General features: G+C 44.5%; 1 protein-coding gene across 3 annotated transcripts in view; it reads left to right on the top strand.

The window, feature by feature from the left end:
* Positions 1-23,815, top strand: part of JAZF1 (JAZF zinc finger 1) — a 327,155-nt gene that overhangs the window by 160,590 nt on the left and 142,750 nt on the right. The window contains exon 2 of one of the 3 annotated variants that reach the window (XM_064575124.1): positions 13,277-13,483. The exons of the other annotated variants lie outside the window; for them this stretch is intronic. Coding sequence (XP_064431194.1) covers positions 13,450-13,483 — 34 coding nt within the window. The 5' untranslated portion in view covers positions 13,277-13,449. The remainder of the gene's footprint in view (positions 1-13,276; positions 13,484-23,815) is intronic. 3 annotated transcript variants of the gene reach the window in all.

Genomic DNA, 23,815 nt, shown 5'->3' on the forward strand with positions numbered 1-23,815 from the left:
AACTACAGTATGGAAGGAAGTAGCGTCCCTGCTTTTCAGATGCGGAGAACAAGGTTTTGAGGGCTTGGGGAACATGCTCAGATATATAGTTAGGAAGAAACGGGCCTAGGAATTGAGTCCTGTTGCATCTGATTCCCAAGGCCCGTGACTTTAGCCACTCTGCTGTGAATGCCTTCGTGCCCATCTTTATTTGCCCCAAACTCTCATCCTAAAAGATAAGCGCTGCACAGAAGCCTTTCCTGTGTCTCCCACACCAGAGCTCTCCTGACCCATGCTGGCCTCTCTCCGTTTCTCCTTTGCTTTCTGGTACCAGGACCCACGTCTGCCTCCTCCTCGGCCATGTGCCCTCTGAGAGCTTTGAATGCAGCTAGACACTCAGTACCACGTGGGATTCTGCAAGCTGGAGGAATTCTGGCGTACATCCATGACCGGGTTGCTCCTTGGGTATGGTTGCGAAGAGAAATTTAATTTTGAAATTCCAAAGAACCAGGTTATTCCTTCCTTCCTCTCTTAGACCTCATGGAGGTGGAGGTGGGAGTGGGGGGTGGGGAGGTAGGGGGAGGATGGCTGGTATTTGAAAGCTCCAGCTGCCGTTTTCATTTCACTTTTAAAACAACCAATAAGTTTCAGTAACTCTCCTACCCGAAACCTCAGGTGCCAGATAAGAAGAAATGCTCAGCCAAGAGTTGCACGTGCTTGAAAACAGTGACATTTATTAGAAATACCAGCACTGCCACAGTCGGAGCCCAAATGCCAAGGTGGCCAGCATACGTGTTCCTTGATACAGCAGCGGCTGCCTTCCCTCACTTCTGTTTCCATGGTGTGAAAACAGTGAGCTTGCGCTTGAGAAAACAGTGGAAGTTTTTTAAATGCTGCAAAATTGACAGATGGTAGTAATATGAATATGCAGGTCCATTTTGCTTGTGTCATGATACTTGTAGCCACAAGATGTCAGTATGGTATCAGTCCTGGGCGTCAGAAGCACTGTTGGGCTGCGCTCGGTTTATAAATCCTAAGAGGAAGACACAGTCAAGGCCCTGGGATTGCTTCACCCCTTTATTTCTGCTGCAGTATTAGCCCGCATACTGCCTTTCCTATTAATTTTCCCCGTGCAGTTTTCCATTGGCTCACACCTCATCAGGAGGCTTTTCTTAGAGCTCGCTCTAAATTTAAATACTTTCCTAACTCCTACTTAGGTCACAAATAACCTCAGGAATCCCCCCCCCCCCCCCATTTTGGTGTTCTCAGCACTTTAAAAAATTTCCAGAAGGATCTAAGTGACAGCGTAGTTTTATCTCTTATCTGAGGAGGGTTTTTAAGTAGTCCAGGGTGGGAAAAAAATGTAGCATCTCTAGTAATAGTACCGTTGGGGTTGGATTTCTCTCTCTTCCTCCCTCCTTTTGTCAGAGCTTAACCTAGAGAGAGAAAATGGGAGCTTGTATCAACGAAGCAAAGCAGGGGAGAGGGGGGAAAGTGGTGCTCAGGGAAGAACACGTGTGCTGAGGCCCTGCTGTGTGCTGCTTGTAGGCCCTTTTTTCTGATGAAGAAAGATGGAATTATCTTTCCCATGGTCAGTTAACTGGTAACTCTTAAACTAGTGGCAGTTCCTGGATTTGGACCTGGGTCTATGCCCAGAGCCTGTGCCCCCCGAAAGGCTGATACCGTTACTCTTGTTCAACTGTATCGTAAAAAGCGAGGAGGAACCTTAAGAATCCATGCATGCCTTGGACAGCAAGTACCTGTAAGTCCTGGCCACCCAGAAGATACTATGTTGTGAAGAATACAAAGGCCTATTAAATATATTTTCTGCCCTCAAGAAGCAAAATAAGGTCAAGGAGGAAGACAGGAAAAGACATGTATACACACAGGTCAATAGAAAACAATCAGAGGGCATTGACATTTCCTTCTAACAGTGGAGGGATGGCAAAGCAGAGGGCAGAGCTCCAGTCCAGGAGGAGTTCTAGCCCTTCTGTGGGCTCCTTATTAGATCAGCCTTAAATAAATCTGATAAATGAAAAGAGTGTTGCTAAGGTTGCCTCTACCCTGACAGTCTGTGGTTCTGGGATGGAATATGAGAAGGGAGGCATAATCCAAGCCAGCGGAGGTTGCCACCCATGCATGCCTTTATAAACCAGACACGGTAAGATTATCCTTAATCCTCTCTTTAGGTGGTCTGGTCCAAGGAGGACAGGTGAAAGCAAGACAGGAGGGCCTGCGTGGTATGGCCGGATTGGTTCCAGTTTCCCAGTCCATGGCTTAGATGTGGAGGAGAGCAGATCTGAAGCTTCTGGACAGATTTGGTAGGGGAAATAGCAGAGTGCTTCTGGAATATAACTTTAGAAGTACTGTGTCAGTGTGAAGAGCTTGGCGAGGATAAACAGAGGAGTCACAAGGATGACTGAACATTTGAAAAATAAGACCTGAGAGGAGAGGTTAGAGAAACAGTGGTTATGTAACCTGGAGCTCCACGGAGGTGACTTTGGCAGGCTTCTTCGAGAACAGGACTCTCAGTATCTCAGTACAGAGAGCAGTGACTGACCCTGTTTGTCCATATCAAGTGAGGACAGACTCCAGCTGAGCCGTGAAAATTTTTAGATTCGATCCGCAGAAAAGTTTTCCCTGTGCAGCAGCTATGAAACATGGACTACATCAGAGAGACGTTTATAGAATTTTCTTTTCTTCCTTTCTTAAAAAAAAACCAGAATACAGTAGGGCCTTTTTATAATTATGTGGCTGGAGGACAGGCTTCACTTGACACTATAGAAGATTTTGTATCTCCTGCTGTGAATGTTTGGTTTGAGGGGACGTGATTGGCCCAGAGAATATGAGGTTTCATACAATACTGGATGGTACTTGTTGTAATAATGGGTTCTGGAGAGGAGGGCCATATAATTTTTTTTTTTTTAATCTGCAACACTTTGGAGAATGAAACGGGGTGCTATTAATAACATGCTGGGGCAATCCACATAAAATGACATTGTCCCCGACAGACTGTAACATACGGTCACCCTGATTCTGCAGGTATCTTATTAGAGTAATTTTCTTCACATATAAATCTCAGGTTCTCTCCTGCTTCTATGGCTTCCCATGGCACTTAGAATAAAACCCACGCTTTGCAGTGTGCCACGAGGGCCTGTGGACGCTGGCCCCTGCCCCTCTCCCAGCCTCATTCTGCGCTCACCCATTTCCTAGAGCACACTTAGCACATTCCCACTTCAGGCCTTTGCCTGGGCTGTCCCCTCCACCAGGAGCCTCGCTCTCACTGTCCCTGCTCTCTGCCTGGCTGGCTCCTTGTCATCCCTCAGCTTCTTGGAACAACCTTCCCCGACCTCCTTGCTGTTGCTCTTCTCATCTCCCAGCCTGTTCCCCTTCAAAGAAATGGTCACACATTGAAATTATTTCCTGTTTATCTTTTGGCTGTCTTTCACCAAAACGTACACACCATGAGGGCAGGAATCATGTTTGGCTAATTCACTGGCGATCGTCAGTGCTGCACTCAGAGCCCAGGAGGTAGGAACATGCTGCCTTCATTGCATCCGTGCAGCATGAATGACTCACCGCACGTGACTCCACCGAGATCCATTCCTCTCCTGACTTGTGCTAAGGTTCGAAAATAGGAATCAGCTGCTTTATATAAATTCTTTCATTGAACAGAATTGGCTGAACATCTACTGAGTGCAAAGCCCTGTGCTCACTCACAGAAGCCCAAAAACAGCTCCTGTCCTTCTTGAACATAGGGTATCTAGCTGAAGAGGCAACCCAGAAACAGGTTAAGTAATGGTATATCCTAAGTGCCAATTAAGAGACCAGGAAAACCGTCCTTCCAGCCTCCCAACCTCTGTTCTAGATTTCTCCTGATATAGTATACATACTAGTATATATTCACTTATTTCCTTATTGACGCTTTCCCTTCCCAGAATGTAAACTCCACACAGAAGGGATTCTCTCTTGACCATATTTCTAGTGCCTAGAACAGGACCTGCCATATAGTGGATGTTCAATAAATATTTGTGTAGAGAAAGAACAAATGGGGTAAAAGAAAGAGAAACCCTGGCTGCATTTAGGGCTTTAATGGGCCTCTCGGGACAGGTTGGATTGTACTCCACTGGGGGAACAGCCCAGAATGAGATAACGGCTCAGATAAGGGGAAGGAGGAACCTGTAGATAGAAAATACTGACCTGTCTAGTGTAGAAAACAAGCCAGTAAGCTTTCAGTTTTATTTACTGAACTCCCAAAATGATGTCCCTTGGCCCCCCTCCCCTCATTCTCACTCACTTGGTCTGGTTGAGACCCAAGGCAGAGGTGTCGGGGAAAGGCTGGCCGCCACACACAATCCTTGGTATTGGCGCTAAAACAGCCTGATGAGAATAGGCAGCCTCAGGAACGTGTGGGCAGCCATGAACGTCCACGATTCCAGGGATTAGAATGCAGTTTATAGGCCGTCCAGGCCTCTAGGCCCCCTTTCCCCTGCGTTCCCATTCTGGCGGGTTCACCACCTGTTCCTAACTCCTTCCGCTGTTGGAAAACACCTGAACTGGTGCATTAATTACTTCTTGCGATGTCCAGAGTTCTGGACTGGCATGGAAGCATTACTCCATCAGAGAGGCCAGGGAATGGGTTTTAGCTCTGACCAAATGCGGTCTAATCTGAGGCAAGGAAGGCACATGGGCAATATCCCCGTGGCTTGGTCGGAAGGCACGGCGGGGGGGCGGGGGAGCGCCCTGCCCTCAGGGCCCTGAATTCCACCACCCCGTTCCCTGCCGTAGGCTCAGAGGCTGTCCCCTGCCCTCACTAAACCGCCTCTGTTGTTGGAGGCGTGCCATTCCGAGGCAGCTCTCCGCGAACATGGAAGGCGTCTCGCCGGGCGTGAGGCCCCAGAGGATGTGAGTACGACCGGCTGTGGAAGAAACGCGGTCGGTGTGAGAGGCAGGGCCAGAGACTGGAGCCGGGGGAGGACGCGGGCCCAAGTTCATGTCCTCCACACTTTTTCTCCAGGGACAGTCCCGAGGGGTGTCCCCTCCATGGTGACAGCGCTGGCAGTGCCCGGGGTCCTCAGACTGAAAGGATCCGTAGCAACTGCTGGCAGTTCTATGGCCCTCCTCTCCAGAACCCATTATTACAACGAGTACCATCCAGTATTGTATGAAACCTCATATTCTCTGGGCCAGTCACGTCCCCTCAGACTTCCGGCACAGCAGCTCATCTGGACAAAACACCAGTCCTTTTCTTGGGGAGAAACTCGTGTGTCTATGTATAATTTTTATAGCCTCAAATGGCAAAATATTTTAAATTATGAAATATTTCAAAAATATTTTTAAACATACAGACACCCACCTGCGTATCTGCCATCTTGCCAAGGCCTCAGCGCACCAGTTCCTAATTGGTTTATTTTAGAACAGTTTCAGATTTGCAGAAAAACTACAGATGGTGGAGAGTTCCGTCTTCCCACATGCAGTTTCCCTGTTACTAACATCTTACGGCGGTGTCGTATGTTTGTCACAACGACGAACCAAACTGATAACGAACGGAAGTTCAGACTTTCTTCGCCTTCCCGGAGTTCTTAGCCTCACGGCCCTTTCCGGTTCCGGGAGCGGCCATGATGTCGTTTCCTAGCGCCGTTACGCGGCCGAGGCTGTGGGTGAGGCTGAGGGTTTGTGGCCGCGGTGCGCGTGAGCGCTCCCTGCTCATGCCCTCTTCCTGTGACAGAGGCGTTGTTCAGAAGCCACCGCTTCCCGGTGACTTGTGCTCCAGAGCTCCTCGCCGATTAAGGTTTCCCCACCCAGACGTACTGGGTTTCCTAACCCCCAGATTCACGACAACTAGAGTCCGGAGGACTGATAACTAGATGTGGAGAGAGAGGCCCTGCCCGGTTTCTGTCCCAAGGCCATTTGGGCCGCCGTGCCGCGGCTCGCGTGACTGGAGGGGTGGGAGAAGGGCTGGCAAGAATTCTTCCTCCCCGTTTCTGGGAACCGGGGACCAGTCACCAGTGCGGTGGTGGGAAAACCTAGCGCACTGGGCATCTTCTTTATTCCTTACCTTTGTCTCTTAAGATTTCTGAACTGAGTGCTTGAAAAGACAGCATGCTTTTTTTTTTTTTTTTTTTTTTTTTTTTTTTTTTTTAGTAATTCTAGTACCGCATCTATTTGGGTGGCTATTAGAAGCTTGGGCATTTTCTTTATTCCTTACCTTTGTCTCTTAAGAAGATTTCTGAACTGAGTGCTTGAAAAGACAGCATGCTTTTTTTTTTTTTTTTTAGTAATTCTAGTACCGCATCTATTTGGGTGGCTACTAGAAGCTTGGGCATTTTCTTTATTCCTTACCTTTGTCTCTTAAGAAGATTTCTGAACTGAGTGCTTGAAAAGACAGCATGCTTTTTTTTTTTTTTTTTTTTTTTTTTTTAGTAATTCTAGTACCGCATCTATTTGGGTGGCTATTAGAAGCTTGGGCATTTTCTTTATTCCTTACCTTTGTCTCTTAAGATTTCTGAACTGAGTGCTTGAAAAGACAGCATGCTTTTTTTTTTTTTTTTTTTAGTAATTCTAGTACCGCATCTATTTGGGTGGCTATTAGAAGCTTGGATTTTAAACCACTGTATTTTTACAGCTGTAGAATCTAGTGCTTGAATTGATTTAACAAGCAACGCTGGGTTTGTTTTCTGGCCTAAGTCTGCCACTGGTGCTCTGGGAAAATTTGATCTTGGGCCTATTTCTAGGAAAGTGTTCTGTAATTTTTACTTAAATGTTGATGGCTCCACCTTCATTCTGAATGGTAGTGAGCACATGATAGATGATTCAGATACTCAAGCCTTGAAAATTAAAGCTTGTCAATTGAATTGGGAGCCTAGAGGGGCGGTTTCCTTGGTGCCGGTCTGCGGCCAGCAATTACAAAGGCTTACAGACCTGGGCCGTCCCTCCTTGTGACATTCCCCACAGTGTTACTGTCCTTGGCCACACAATCGGGTGCCTGCAGCCTGGGTTGTCACGTGATACCTCATCGGAGATTGGGAGGCGGCTTTGGTGGTTTTCAGTGCAGTGGTTCTGGAGGTGGGGTCCTGAGACCAGCCCCATCTGCACCACCTGGGAACCCATTAGCAATGCAGATTCTCAGGCGCAGCCCAGAGCTACAGGATCAGAAGCCCTGGGAGTGGGGCCCAGCAGCCTGAGTTGTAGAGGCTCTCCACTTTTGTTTTTTCAATCATTGGGCAACCATCTTTTATTTAGTTAGTTAATATTTGGTGAGCAGGCTCTGTGCTGGGTGTCAAGATTGGTCTAGGGTGGGGGAATCACGGGTGAACCAGCCACAGTGCGTGTCCTGGGGAAGCTGAATACAACAGTGGTTCTCAGCCCTGGCTGTATATTAGAATCACCTGAGGAGCTTTTAAAACTCCAGATGCCTTCACTTAGTGGGTCTTTCATCCCAGATCAATTAAATCAATCTCTGGGGCAGTACCCAGGTGTAAACTACTTTATAAAGCTCCCCTGTGAGACGCCAGTTTCACACAATATGGTGAGCGTGACAACGGGGGTAACCAGAGGCTTCGGTGGGAGCAAACGCAGGGGTCACTCTCTCCAGGCTTGAGTTGGGGGATAAAGAGGTAGAAGAATGTGCAAAGCTTTTCTGAAAGTTTTATTTTAAAGGAAAGCGAAAAGGAAGGTAAAAACGTGGTTTAAATATGGATCCACAAGTGATTTCAGAAAGTTGTGGAGGAGAGTCTCAGGAGACTGGCTTTCTTCTACAGTGCCTGTAGTTCATCCTCCCTGTATGCATCTTAATTCTCAGTGGCAGCAGACTGTAAAGGGCCAGCGAGCCAACACCCAAAGTGGGTGGCATGCCCTTTCATCCCATGTTCCTTCATTGGAAATGCCTATTCTGACTGTGTCTCAAGGACCTAGAGTTCGCACTTCTGTTTTTAAGACAAAGCAGCTCAGGGGCGCCTGGGTGGCTCAGTTGGTTAAGCGTCTGTCCACGGCTCAGGTCATGATTTCTGGGTCCTGGAATCGAGCTCTGCGTCAGGCCCTCTTCCCGGTGGGGATTCTGCTTCTCCCCCTCTCTGATACGTCTTCCTCTCTCAAAAATAAAAAAGAGGAAGCAGCTCAGGGATATAACCTACATCTTTCACTCGTGTTCAGTGCCATCCTATCAACAAATTTTCTTTCCAAGAATTTTGATCTTTCTTTCCATGCTTTGATTAAGAAACTTTTTTTTTTAAGAAGGGGGTGTTTATATAGTAATTCCTTATTCATGAGTCTCCATTTTTGATTCAGAAGGTCAGGTGGGGAGATTTAATGTGAAATATTAGCTGTCTTTACCAATTGCTGTACCCTGTTACCATGCTGTAAGCCAGAAATAGAAGCGACCTGTTTTCAATGACAGATCAAAATTTAGTGCTGTGTTGATGGTCCAGAATGAAGATTTTTTGACACAGCGAATGAAATATACCGGTGCATTTCTGGTTGTGATTTAGCTGACCAAGTAGTTCAGTTATAATTATATTATTTTTACTCCTGGAGATCATTACTCTGAATGAAAAATGCTTCAGTGTCCAGACTATTAAGATGTGGATAGTGAACATTATTTAAACCAAAATTATTTTTTTTTTCTTTCTGGACTGTTTAACAGCTTTATGAGCATGTGAAGGCTGGAATATGGTTGTTAGCATTTAAAATCAAATGAAAACATGGAGATGTTTTTTGGGTTTAAAAAATAAACTTGACTGTGTCAGTTATTATATGTTCCCTTCTGTGGCCTATCTCCTCTCGTCCCTTAAGCCCCTGATAATGTAATGGGGAGACACGTCTAGTAAATATACAGTCGACATAAATCTGAGGACATGAATATTATAAAAGGGCATTGAGGAGAAGGGCTGTGGGGAACAGTCTGGAGCGAGTTTATTATGTTTTATGAGGGACAATGCTCCTTGGGATTGAAATATCTTTTAATAGTAAGTGTATGTTTGATCTGATCTCTGGATCGCTGTGTTGTTGTTTTTCTTTGCAAATATTTCCCTGGGCTCTGATTATCAAGGTGTTAGAACTTAAAATGTCCTCTAACCCTCAGGTTTAAAAGGCGCAGTGTTTATAAGCGACAAAGATGATGTAAATGCCCAACAAACTGAATAGTGGTCTCATTATGACACTTGCCTGCCTACCAGCAGAGGCTGATGTTTGTCGTGTTTAGAAATCCTTGAATGAATAAACATTTTTTTTTTAAAGATTTTATTTATTTGAGAGAGAGCACATGAGAGGGGGGAGGGTCAGAGGCAGAAGCAGGCTCCCTGCCGAGCAGGGAGCCCGATGCGGGACTCCATCCAGGGACTCCAGGATCATGACCTGAGCCGAAGGCAGTCGCTTAACCAACTGAGCCACCCAGGCGCCCATGATTAAACATTTTAAAGAGACGTAGATGAGTGCTATCTCCTCTTCATCACACCTTTTCATGCTTAAACTGATTAAATAATTGTTGGGCAGTGCGTTTTAGAACCCAAAGTTAAAACCTAGACTTCATGAGGAGTCATTGAACTAAATCTGAAATGTAAACTTTCAAGAGACTATAATTGAATAGATTCAACCTCTATTTATGGAAGGGAGAAATCTCTAGGTGATTATCTTTTTTTCTCTTTAAAGACCTTAAACGCTGCAGGTCTTGTGTCTGTTGACTTGATTAATGAATATTTTGCTCACTAAAATTGGCCATTAATTGTATTTCCGTGGGTTGCAGCAATAATTAACATCTTTCAAGTAAAATCTAATTAGCATAAGCAGAAAACACCCTGCCAGGTGATGGGGGATTGTGGGAGCTAGTTCGTCACCACCAGAGATAGCCAGATCACCATGCGGGAAGCAGCACTTGCCACAAGCTGGCTCCCAGCAGTTACATTTAGAGGAAATAGACCAGATCACCCCAGAATGGGAATTTAGATGAAGTAGCTCTGTGGACACTACTGTTAGAAAATATGACCTTGTGACATATTACACAATTATACAGTTGTGATGTCATTGAATAATTAATCCTATTACCTTTCATTTATAGATCTTTTCAGTAATCACAGTTAACTTGCCAGCCTCTTTGCTAAATGCTGGGGACTAAGAGAAACGGGGTGCTGGCTTTGAAGAAGCGGAGTCTGTTGGGAACATAAACACTTTCAAGTGTAATTCATACTTTTAATAGATGTATGTACTGAGGTGAATTCTACCAAGTAGTTTCCCAGAATGCTTTGGAGGGGGAAGTACCCTTTGTAGTAGACTTTGGAGGATGGATCTGAGGATGACAACAGAAGTGGGGAGGAGAAGGGGTTTCTAGTAGGGGAGGGGGCCAATGTTACAAAGTCTTATCAGCAGAATACTTCTCCCTCCTCCCACCCTGTAATCTCCTACTGGTGCTTCCCACTGGTGAACCTGACCAGAGGTCAGAGAGTCTGGGTGAACCAGCTCGGGGCACAGGACAGGGCAGAGAAGGGCAGGCAGTGGATCTGGAGAGGTAAACATAATGAGAACAGCAGGTGTAGAGCATGAACAAGGTGTGTACAGAGGCTGGGAAGGATTTGGGAGTTGCTAGAGGGTAGAGAGCATGAACAGAACTAAGGAAGATGAATTTGGAGCCAAATTGTAAATGATCTATATATTTTACCTAAGTTTTTTTTTTTAATCCTATAAGCAATAAAGAGCCATGTTGTGGGTGGGCTTAATGCATTGATATTATTGATTTGTAATTTAGCAAGATTCACATTTTAAAAATCACCATTTGGGACTCATCAGTGGGTCATAAAATCAATTTAATGGGTTGTCCCAACATTTTTAAAGATACATTATCAGAGTGCATTGCATGTGGTGAAGTTGAGTGATGTTTTGTGAAAGTTCTGTATATTTCTGTGCGGCTGGTGTGCTGGTTATAATTTAAAATATATATCCTACTTTGTGTTGCAGGGTAAATGTTGAGAAAACACTGAGCTAGATTGTTGGTTAGAGCATGGAGGTGCACCAAGGGGAGGAGAGAAGGTCAAGCAGGCAGCATGGCTGTAGACATTTGGCATCTGACACACACATTTAAAAGTATATGTTATCTCAACATTCCTTTTTAAAGCCGTTCCTTTTAAAATATCTTTATGATACTGAATCCATGTCTAGAGTATTAAACCTCATCTCAAATAAGCCAAGAAAATCTATCAGTCTTTGCCTTCCATTTTTCTGAAGCTCAGCTGATAGTAATGTTTACTAAATCCCAAAAGTCTCCTGAGCCTCTCAGAGGAATCTGATGTCTTGCAGTTCCTTTGTAACGTCTGTTTCCCTTAAGCATTATAGAGTTTTGTATTTGGTTTGAATGTGTGATAAAATCATTTGAATGTGTCTTGGTTTATAAATGGAAAGGCTTTCCTTTTATCTGTAGAGCAAGTTAATTGATCACACTTTCTAGTTAGTCACAATGGCTTTCAATAAAGTCAGCTGAAAGCTAGCCAGAAAGTGTTAAGTCTCTGCTTGAAAATACCTGTGGCTCTTTGGAAAAGCAATTGGAGAATGTCCTGACTCTTCCAGGAGAAATTAACACAGGTGCATATGCACGCCCTCTCGAAGCTCCAGGAATGGCAAAAGAAAATGAAATCTAAGTTCAGATAACCCTGGTCACTATTTTAACGTATACTTTAAGCCTTCTCCATGCAGTATTTGCTAGAGAGACTAACAAGTAAGTATGTGGCTGCACTGAGTTATTCCTGTTGGAGAAGGAATAACTCCAAGGCCACCTTAAGTTGGCAGCTGGAAGCAGAGCCTTGGAGTTCAATTAAATGAATAGTTCAATTAAACTTGTAATAGTTCAATTAAATGCAGGATTCTCACCTCAAGCTTGTGAGGGTGATGGTGCATTATCCTCTCCATTTCACAGGTAAGGAAACTGACTAAAAGCTGTAGGTTAGAAATAATTTGAACTAGGACTAGAATCTGTATCTTCTGATTCTAAATCTGTGTCCTTTAAGATCAGGCACCCAAAGGAGTAATTGAATAGGAGATGCAGATGTAGTAACTACAGTTAAGCCTGTGTCACCAGTCCTGGTTTCCATCAAAATTTGGCCCTGTGTTTCATTCCAGTGCTTCTGAAGCATGCCAGTGGTTATCCAAGAAGCATGCATTTATTTATTTATTTATTGGTGGGGGAAGGGAGGGAAAGCCACTTAGCGATTTTAATTTGAGGGCATTGAACCTGCCCAGCTAGCTCAGTCGGTAGAGCATGGGACTCAGTTTGAGAGCACTGATACTGAATAGTGTGCTAGCACTAGGTGGTGGACAAGGTCAGTGGCATGCACTTGGAAGTCAGACCTGGATCTGAGGCCTCATTACCTAGTTGTGTGACCTGGATCTTTTCTGAGCCTTATATTTTCCTTTGGGAAAGGGATGGGGAAGATCTTTCCTTTGCAGGATTCTCATGAGGACTGCCCATTCCTTATTGATTCATAGTAGGGATGTGGCAAATGGCAATGATACCTTTATGATCAGTTGTTATTGCTACTTAAAAACAGTATTTTTTAATTTTATTTTATTTATTTGATAGAGACACAGTGAGAGAGGGAACACAAGCGGGGAGTAGGAGAGGGAGAAGCAGGCTTCCCACCGAGCAGGGAGCCCAATGTGGGACTCAATCCCAGGACTCTGGGATCATGACCTGAGCTGAAGGCAGACGCTTAACGACTGAGCCACCCAGGCGCCCCTTAAAAACAGTATTGATTGTTGGGGCGCCTGGATGGCTCAGTCAGTTAAGCGTCTGCCTTCAGCTCAGGTCATGATCCCAGAGTCCTGGGATCGAGTCCCACATTGGGCTCCCTGCTCGGTGGGAAGCCTGCTTCTCCCTCTCCCTCTGCCTCCTCCCCCTTGCTCATGCTAATCTCCCTCTCTCTCTCAAACAAAAATAAAATCTTAAAAAAAAAAAAAAAAAAAACATAAAAACAATTGATCGCAAATGTAGGCCACAAGGTAAACACTAAATGCTTTCAGACCTGAATGCCTAAAAGAATAATAGTAATAGCTGTGATTTATTAAGTACTTAGCATGTACCAGCCACTGTGCTCTGTGTTGTATATGGCTTATCTCTTATAATCCTTTTAATAACCTCATAATGTGTAGGAACTATAAGTCACTGTCTTCCCTATCAGAAAGCTGAGACGGGCTGAGAAAGTTGCTCAAATTGCACAGTAAGCAGCGAACTGTGCCTGTAGCTACCATGTTATATTGCCGGTCTAAAGAAAGTAAGCCTTATTAAAAAGGCAACATTAAGTCCACAATTGCTTCCCAGAAGTCCTTCCACAAAAGCCAGGGATGCCAGGAGCCATCTGCCAGGTGCCCGGGACTTCCCAGCCGCCCAGATTCACCCAGTCCGCAAGAGGGATCTGAGTTACAGCCCAGCATGAACTCCGACTCATTAGCAAGAAGAATGAAGGCAGAAGAAGAATTCAGAGTAGGGGAAAAATGAATCCCCAACAACTTCATCACCTTGTAGCTGGTGAGCCTGCACGCTGCACTCCTGACTGCAGTCTGGGCAACGAGGCAGTGGTCTGCATGATCCCATAGCCAGCCGGCCAGCCAGTGCTCCGCAGATCAGACCTTGAGCCACCTAAGCTGCAGCCGATGTGCGTGCTCCTGCTTGACTCAGGACAGTCGGGTCGCTAGGTCCTGAGCGTGCGCGTGCTCGCTTGCGCGTGTGCTCACTCTTGATTTGGCTTCCCTGGGAGATGAGAAGTAATGAGGGTGATTCCCTTTGCCAAATCCTTGACTTAACTGGCTTCCAAAATGCAAAACTAATATGCTTGGTTGTGACCTGGTTTGTAACTGAGATGAATAATAACAGCACAGGAAAACCACACGGGTTCAGGCCAATCTGAATTATGGAAAAATCTGAGCCACAGAATAGTTCAAGTGATGCAGTCTTATTAATTTTAGGACCACACTGGGAAGAAAATCAGTGACGAAAAAAAGAAAAAATTTCCGGCCAGTGGTCTTATCAGGATGTTCTTAGGAATAGATGAAAATCACTCACAATTCAAGGATTGTTGATATTTGGTTGGTTGTGATTTGGTTTTAAAAATACTTGAACACCTTAACCTGTCTCTATAATTATTAAGCTTAACACTTTATAGAAAGTAAAAGAGGGGAGACCAGAGCTCCAAGTGAAGTCTGAATTTAAAAGGTTTTACTGGATGTTGGATTTATTTATAAAACCTTTAAGTCAATTTCAATAATTCATTGCCAGTTTCACAATTTCCTTTTTAGAAATGCAAACTTTTGTTTAATGACTTTCCCAACCAGTTAACTATCCCTTTCCTGGTTCCTAAGCCTTCTCAGAGTCATATTAATGATTGTCAACCCTAGTGACATATTAGAATTTTGGAGATGGGTCCTGGGCATCTGAATTTTTTTTTAAGCTACCCAGGGGATACTAACATGCAGTTCTGGGTGAGAACCATTGGTCTCTAGATAATTGATGGTATAGAAATGAAATCAAATGATACCAAACTTGTTTATAGGACCTGTAGGCATCAGGTCTCAGAACTCCAGCCACGAGGGTTTCTTCTTAGCTTGGAAAGACCTTTTCTAACTGGCTCACCTCTGCATTTATTCCTGTCATTTCTCCAGAGCCCTTGAAAGTATTTAAATCACAAAACCTATGTAAACAGTGGGTGATTCCTACACTTACTTAGCAGAATAGCAGATACTTTCTATGCTAGATCATTTTTTATTAAAGATCAATGTAAGTCATCCTCTAATGTCTGGTCTCCTCGACAGCTGGGACCTTTTTTGGGGGAGTGAAAGGTCTTCAGTGCCTAGCACCCAAAACTTGACATCTATTTGGCCTTCTGTAAATATCAGTTATTATTTTAATCTTGATTTCCTAATTGGGGCTCACTTCCTTATCAATTTTTTCTCCTGTAGAATCCAATCTTGTCCTAAATTTATATTTTGGTCAAGGGAGAGGGAAGGAAATTTCTTCAAGTGCAGATGGGAGAGATGTCACAGTGGATGTAGGTTTCAGGTGAATGCAATTCATGGTGTCAGAGCTGCCCTTTAAAGAAAAAAAATTTTGGCAGGTGGGGGTGGGATGGGTTACAGCGGAAGAAAGAAGAACAAATGGGAACAGATCTGCATTAATAAATATTCAGACTGAGTCCCACTCTTGTGTCAGTGTTTGTAGGTGGTGTTATTACATGTAGTATTGGGTGATGGGAGCTGTGCACACTCTCATTTTTCACTTTAATTGCTTGCCTGAAAAGATCCTGACAGCTTCAAAGGTTACTGCTGGTTGCATTGTTCATAACTCAGAAGTAATATGCATGTGCAATTTGCTTCATTATTGCCCACTAATAACCAATTCTGGAGAAAGTCCTAAAGCCACCAAAGGAGCTATAATTTGACATGATGGTTTCCTCCTCCTCTGTCTCCCATTCTTTATTCCAGTTTAACAGTGAGCCACAGATGTTGTATTGATGCAGGTATGATTTTACTCAGATTTTCTTTCCATGGGTTTTATGATAAATTCTTAGTTTGCTTTTTTTTTTAAGTTCCCCCTCCCCCGCCAAAAAAAGGGTAAGACAAAAAATATTTAAAGTTTCAGATTCAGCTTAGAACTTTAGGTCCAACAAAACAAACTAGCATTCCAGTTATTCTGTGTTCTGGTTGATTTGGTTTGGCTGCACATGACTCACTAAAACCCTTAAACAGAAATGTCTTAAGTGGAAGAGTGTATTTCTCTCACTTTCCAGCCATCTGGAGGCAGTCAGTCCTGGAGTGGTATGGGGCTTCACAGGATCAGGGATCCAGACTCCTATTATGTTGCTCCGCCATGTCGGATTTCCATTCCCAAGATTATTTCCTATCCAGAGTAGATGCAGGAGCTCCAGTTATTCTTCCAACTGGCAGGAGGGAAAATTACCCAAAGAAAGGTGCATGCTTTTAAGGAGGCTTCCCAGAAGCCTTACATCTTATCGGCGGGGACTTAGTCACATGGCTGCACCTGGCACGCTGGGAAATGTAGACTTCTACAGGAAGGTGATGTTCCTAATCACTGTGGAGGAAGAACAGAAAAGGACTACTGGATGGCAGCCAACAGTTTTTGCCACACTGTGTGAATGATGAGTTGTTGGGTTTTCTCTGCATCATTCTGCCTCCGACTATAAAATGGAGATAATCTATAACAGTTCAGCATTTAATTGCAAAACACTTCATGGGCTGAAAAATTGAGTAGTAACTACATCTAACACTGCTCATTTAATCCTTCATTTCTGCCCTAGGGCAAAAGTATTATCTTTACCAACATTTTTTTTTAAATATTTATTTATTAGAAGAGTGCAAGCTGGGGGAGGGGCAAAGGGAGAGGGAAAGAGCATACCCCCTGCCCAGCGTGGAGCTGGATGTGGGGCTCGATCTCACCACACAGAGATCATGACCTGAGCCGAAACCAGGAGTGGGACGTTTGACCAACTGAGCCACCCAGGTGCCCCATACCTTAATCAACACGTTTCAGATGAAGAAAACTAGGATTTAAAGAGGTTATACAGCTAGTATTGAACTGAAGCAGTTTGACTGGGGGGGGGAATCACATTATAAATCCTAAAGCAACACCAAGAAATGGGAGCAGGGCTTCCAGTGAGAGGGTAACTGCAAGAGTGAGCCTTAGAGACTCGGGTACCAGATCCTGTAAAACACTGAACTCTGGGCCCTTTGTGACTCTGCACCCCCAACCCCTGCTACACTTTCCTGTGAAATTTACCAATTACTTGGTTTCTAGTGCAGTACAACGTTTGGCTTTTCTTCATACTGGGTGGGATTTCTTTATCCCTGGTAGGTCCTCAGTCAGTACTTACCGATTAGTTGGCTGAGTGATATGATAACCAAGTTTTTAGTCAGAGTTGGGTTTTTACTATATATCATTGTTCTAAGGGACTTGCTCTGTTTCAAGGGCCTGCTGGAATGTGTGGCTGTATGATGGGATCCTCAGCACTCAGTTTCTGTGTGTATCATGACTCCTTTATCTCTCCTGCTTTGAGGCCCAGGCTTCTTGGTTCTGCAAAATGTCTCCCCACACATCAGAAGCAGACCTCCTTTTCTTGTCTGTCAAACCCTTTTCACTTTCTAGTTACTTCCTTACTTCTGATAATGAGGCACTCAGATCTGTAACATAGAAAAATTATGTCTTTCCATTTCTACTTTCACCAGATTTTCTATTTCTGTCTTCTACTTTCTCCTCAGTTCTCCACCCCACCACCGGTTATTTTTCTAAAACACAGACCTATCGGTTGACCCCTTCAGCTGCTCTCCATTGTCTACAGAAGTAAGTCTGAACTCTGCCAAGCATTTCAAACCTTCCAGGATGTGGGCCCAGTCTGAATTGCAAGACTCTTCTTGCAGAGTTCCAGCCGCACTGGATGTGTTGCCCATCTCTACTTCTGTTCATCTGCTCAAACTATTTTCTATTCTGACTTACCGTTTTGTCTCTTCTCACTAGAGATTTAGTTCAAAATTCATGTAAGATTTTCTTTCGAGAAGTTTCTCATTCTCAGAATCATGTTTTTTTCTACAGCACTTAGTAGGATTCTCTCTATTGCCATACGTCACAGCCTGTCTTGGATTATTATTAACTGTGAATTGTGTCATTTTTCTTGCTCAGTTGTGGACGTACTGACTTAGAATTTCCCTTGAGCAACTAGCATATGGCAAGAATTCAGTATGTCTTTCTCAAATCGAATTCTGTTTCTTTGTTTCCATAAAGAAAGTCCAAGCTCTTCTCTAAATCCAAACAACCTCTTGTATCCTCCTTTTGCACCTTCCTAACAGCCTTTTGGCTTCCTGGATTCAGACAATAGAAAATAACGAAAATGATCATTGACAGGCAATCTAGAAGCAACAGCTCCATTTCTCATAATGTTCATGTTGCTCTAAAGCAGGCTTTTTCTCCTTGTTGGCACTATTGACATTTTAGGCCAAACGGTTCTTTGTTGGGGGGTGGAAAAGGAGAGTGCTGTCCCATGTGCACATTGTAGGACATTTAAGCAGCATCCCTGGCTTCTACCCACTGGATAACAGCAGGCCCACCCCCACCCCTCTTGTCTCCAGACATTGCCAAACATCCCTGGGGTGGGCAGAGTGTAAAATGGCCCACAGTTCAGAACCACTGTTCGAAGGTTCCTCCATAAATATTCTATAACTAATGAATATTGGCCCTACGGCCTTTCCATAGTACCTACAGGCTTCTCGCCTATGCTTTCTGCTTCAAACTTAGTCATTTTTAGATTCCCTAACCTTACCTATGAGTGACTCCCTCTGCCTCCCTCCCTTTAAAACCCAACTCCGTTCCCATTCATCAGTAAGCCCTTCCCAAATTAACCCTATCTGCACCCCCATTCTAATATTGCATCATTTTGTTGCCCTCTGAACAAATGTAGGTATATTTTTCATGTAACTATCTCTATATACTGGTACAGTCCTTTCACATGGGTCTGTTTTCCTCTCCTGTCTGACTTTATTAGTCGAATTGTCTGAGCTGGATGCTCATCATAGTGTCTTTTGTGTTATGCATGTCCAGGGCATGCATTTATGTCTTCAGCCTACATCCTAATGCACAGTGATTATTTACAAAGCACTGGGCTTACGATGTGTGTCATCTAAGGACTGGTCCCCTAAGCAGCTTCCGTTTTGATGGGGTGTTTAAATGGATTTGCAAATATGTACAGCACAACAGATGGTAGAGGTAGTATAGAGGCCAACGCCTTGGAGGATGGGTAGGGTTTCCTTTGGTAAACAATTTCAAGCAAAAGGAATGGAAGTGTCTTCGCATAAACAGTTCCCTCCCAGCCTTGAAGAGAGGACTTCAGAGCCTCATCCTCCCTGCCTTTTCTTTTGTCACCTAGCCTTACCCACCAGCAGCTATCTCCTCTTCCAGATGCCTGCTTATTAAAGGCCCTTCCATTGGCCGGGAGTGACACAGACGCTCCTTTGTGCTTTTTTGTGTGGCATACTGCTTGGATCCATCATCAGGTTCATTTCTGGGGAAAGTAGACTTGTAGGTTTATGTGTACACACACCTTCATGAAGGATTAAATGGGACCAAGTTTTGGCCTTACTCCTGTTTGAAAGAATTTTATTATGTAATCCTAGCACCTCAGTCTCCAGGGCTGCTGTATACAGAGGGACAGGTTGTGCACTTGACAAGCATACAAGCATACCTGGTGGCCACGTTGGTCTCTGGCCGGTCCCCTTGTCCCAGGTAACAAGGTGAGAGCTTGGGTGGATAAATAACATTCTGTCACCATTGAAGAGTAGGGACTGATCGTGTCATAGATATCAGGCCTACACATTTCATACTTAGGAAAAATAGCTATGACTCTCAAGGGGTCTTCAATGACCTTAGGAATTTGATGGGTTGGTAAAAAGTTAGAAAGCATCCCAGTCAGAACTGTCTATTTCTAATAACTTGAACCCTCTGGCCGTGCCAGAAACTGGGAACGCTGCAACATGTCGTGTTTGTGTATGAATTGGCCTCCCAGAGCATTGTCCCTACAGTCGAATATGTTTATTCACTCACTTGTAGGGGAAAACTCCAGCTACAAATATGAACGTGAATGTTTTTTTTTTTTTTAATACGTGGTGTTATTGTGCTGCACAGTGTCCCTGACTTTTAGATATTTAACTCATAAAGTTTACAGCAACACTTAAGTGCATCTGGATTTCACATTGAATTTGGGAAGGCAAGAATCTCACTGTAATTTCCACTGACTGCCCTGTAATGGAAATTATGGCTTGGGAAAAGTTTCAAATGACAGGTCTATAAACTAAGGAAAAGTTGATCCATTCAAAGGCTGGTTATGTGCAATTGTAGGATTTTTTTTTTTTTTTTTTTTTTTGAAAGGACCATTTCCAACAAGAAATATTTATTTCAGTAGCTGGAGTAAACTAGCCGTGAATTGAAAGTTGTCTTTGTAAATTGTTGGTTCATCAAATTCAGTCCTGAAAATGGAGCGAATGTTGAAGTAGAACTATGCTGGGCTTTTAAGAAAGCTAGAAAGATCATCTGCATGGGGTCCAGCATTACAGCTGGATAGTTGCAATGAGTTGACTTCAGAGGATGAGCCACCTTTTGAAAGGTCAGGGTGCTGACCTACTGGGACTCAGGATGCAGGTCTTCCGGTCCTACCCCTACCACTAACTGGGTTTGTGCGAGCAGCCATGTCACTTGACCTCCCAAGTCTGTTGCTCTGCTTCTGTCTCCACATCTCCCTCCCCCACCATTGTTATCGTGTATCCCGTTCATCTTCACGACTTTCCTCCAAATGTCTGATGATTCTTCCTTGACTGTTCTTGGCTCATATTTAAGACTGAGGCAATAGAAGGCTGATGGGAGGCTCTGGATGGAGGCATTGATGAGGCTTGCTGATCATGGACGTAACTGTGGGGAGATCATTTAATCAGGGAATTGCCAGATGTCAGCATCAGATGGTGTCTTTTCTGCGCCCACATAATCAGAGGAATCCTCTAACTAGCTGCCAGTGTTCTTGGAAGCAGTGGTAGTAGGCATTTTTCTACTTTCATCCCCCTTTCAGACATGTTCTTCCCTTCTCCCCCCTTTGCCACGTTTGGTTTCACTGGTTCAGTGTCTCTGGCTAATCAATCCTTTAAACAGTCTTCCTGTTTTCTGGTCTGAACTTCCCCTTCCTTGCCCTTCTGCCTCCCCTGGCACCTCCAAGCCAGAGCCTCTCAGGGCTTCCACAGCGGGTTCACCTCCTGGCTCACGGGTCTCCTCAGCCACTCAAGGGTGTAGCTGCTCCTACTCCCTGGGTCACTTTCCACTCCTGCAGGGCTTTTCCATCTTCCAAAATCCTGGCTAAAATCACTGGACTGCTGATGTCTCCCCTTCTTCTATCCCTGGGGAGTTTTCTATTGCTTTATTTCTACTTCAGTGGGGCCTAGGATGGTGACAGCAACCAATGCCCTTGATCAGTTTGCCATGTTCGACGAAAAGTTCCACTTTCTGGTCCTATAATGAGCGTATATGTTCAATAAGTGTACATTCTCCTACACGTGAGGCACTGAGCTGAGAGCTGGAGAGGTAAGAGAACATGAGACAGTTCTTCACCTCTGAGAAGTGTGGAAGGGAAAAGGGTATACCCAGATGATTCCTCTGTGGGGACCGAAATAAAAGGAGTGCTGGCAGCGGAGTGGTGCAGAGAAGGGGGTGTGGTGAATGCAGCCAGGGGTGTTGTGGAAGGCCACACTGAATAAACTAACACTCTGTGGTTTTCGGAGTTCAGCTATTAGGAGAAGACTGAGAACAGACTGTGCCCATTAATTATTACAGAGTGAGTCCAAAGAAAAGTGGTGTATCCAGCCTGGATCTTCAAAACCCTACATCTGACTGGGTGGGCCTTTGCCTCTCCAGGGTCTTCCAGCACTGCCAGTCGCCCACTGCCTGCCCACCCACATCCTCTCTACCTCCCACTGCTGCCGTACACACTGAGGAAAGAGCCTGATGTTGGGAGGATGCAGAATTTGAAGAAGGCCTTCTCAGGCGGACATGATATCCCCTCTTCCCCAACTGCTGCCTCTCAGCTTGCAAATAGCTCATTGCTAATGGAGGCCTCATTAGCCTTGTTGAGAGGTAGAACAGCTGGTTTTTCACTTTCTTAAATTTATAAGTAATTCAGGCCTATAAAATCCTAACAGTGTAGGCTAGCTAAAGCATAGCCAAAGCCCATGAGCTTATTAATTAGCCTCAGTTAACCCAGCAAATAACCTTGATAGTTTTCATTTTGGCTTGAAGATAGTACAACAAAAGGTTCAAGGTGTGTCACAAATCCACTTAATTGCCATTGGTTCCCAACACCAGAGACAGCAGAGCTGAGGAACAGGAGCCTTACTGATTGAGCAGGGTGGCCTTTTCTTGGTCCTGTCACAATCCCACTTCCTACTGAGAAGGGTCCGAAGGCTGTCCTATCCTTATGTCTCCCATCTGCCGTGCCTTCTTCTCCCCCTCCCCCCACCCCACCCCACCCCACCACTTGAGAAGTCGTGGGAGCTAGTGCTGTGACATTGAGCCCTTTGCCATGCAGTTGAATCTGTAAAGCCATGAGTCCCTCGGACCCTGTGAGTTACAGGAATCTTCCATTTTGTACCTGTGGCTAGTTCTTATGTACAGCTGAGCATTCAAGCTCTTAGCCTGAGGGAGCAATGCCAGAAGGGGCACATAGCCATCTATTTTAGAAGATGTTTTAGAAACGGAAGCAAGCTGATAGGTTTTTATCACCGGGGTAGTGATAAATCTTAACATTTGAATTCTCTTAGCCTTCAGTCAACTTGGAATCTGTGAGCATGCAAGGGGTGGCATGAGGCAGAAAACCAGAATCTCTCTGTGCTTTTTTTGGCTATACCCTGCCCTGCTGAAAAAGTTTGGGTTTATCTTCTTCTCACTTCTTAGTGCTGTAAAAGTGGTAGAGTGCTGTTCTGTGTGGCCATAGACAGCCACATGATAGAAAGGCTTGCCGCCTTGCCAGTTGCCAGCCTGAGGAGCATCCTGCGGTGATGAAAAAAATCAAGTGTTCCTATCCCACAGACCATTGACCGAGGCGGATTCTATCTCTGGGCCTCGATAGCTGATGTTCCAGTTACAGGTTTTTATTGGCACCGTAAACAAACAAGCGAGAGAACTGTCAAGAATATTGTGGGCTCTTGCCATTGCCATTGAGATCCCATTTCTTCCTGTAGCGGCTTACCCTATACAGAAAATTTCTCCGTGGTGTGGCACGTGGTAGAAGGAAATTATTCTTACGGAATTCAGTAATCTCTAGTGGATAGTGTTACTCTCTCCAGCTCACTCTGACAATGGACTCTCCATGTTCCTGAGGAGCACGTCATCGTCCCGCTGTGAAAATCCTCCTCTCTTGTTGCTCTAATCCTTTCCTGTAGAGTTTCTAGCAGCAGGCAGTCCCTTTTCTGTCAGGGAGGGAGGAATAATAAAGGCAGCTATTCTACTTGTACTGAATGTGAAGTGCTCAACGGCGTCATTAAATCCATAAAATGGTGAGTCATGATCACGGCACACCAGTCAGCCAGGAAGCGAGGGACGGGGCTGATGTTTATTTGCAACCAGCAGCTGATGCTATTCGTCCGGTAGCACTTGTGTAGGCCTCTCCTGGTTTGTGGGCACCAAGTGCCTGATTTCATTTTTAAGAACTCGAAGCTTTAATGAATGTTCTCAGGGTTGTCCAAGGAAACATTTAATCTGAAAAAGATGTTGAAAGCCTGGTGGAAGTCTGTCTAGAAGTCCAGCTTTCTTGTGGTTGCCAGAGTCGACATTCTAGAAAAAGAGAATCTTGCTTGCGGTGCTTCCAGATGGTCTTTTTGTCATGGAGAGGGTGGCATTTGGAAGCTTCTGGAAGTCCATTTCACCACTAATTATTTGAGGGTATGTGAACGTAAGGCTAGCATAGGTTACAGAAGGTGATGAAACACAGGAAGAAAACAATATTTCAGTACCTTGCTTTGCGGCTGGAATGCAAACATTCTTGTTTGTGAAAAATCACAGGGTGTAATTTCTGTGAATGTTTGTGGCCAACACCATTCATTTGAGCATTAGAGAACTAACGGATTTTGTATAAGGTACTTCTTCCCCTTCCCCAAGGAGGTCTTGGAGTGTGAAGAGGAAAGGAATAATATAAATGTATGTTTGTGTGTATACATACTCACACACCTAGTAAAAGAAAAGTAAAAGTAAAAGTAGCTTAGAGAAGCAGTATTTAAAAGAGTTGAGAACTTCTATGACTTGGAAACAAAGGAAAGCTTCGAAGGATGG

Source organism: Mirounga angustirostris, unplaced genomic scaffold (assembly GCF_029215605.1).
Source record: "Mirounga angustirostris isolate CCGP_5_RB_7025 unplaced genomic scaffold, mMirAng1.0.hap1 SCAF_12, whole genome shotgun sequence".
NCBI lineage: Eukaryota > Metazoa > Chordata > Mammalia > Carnivora > Phocidae > Mirounga > Mirounga angustirostris.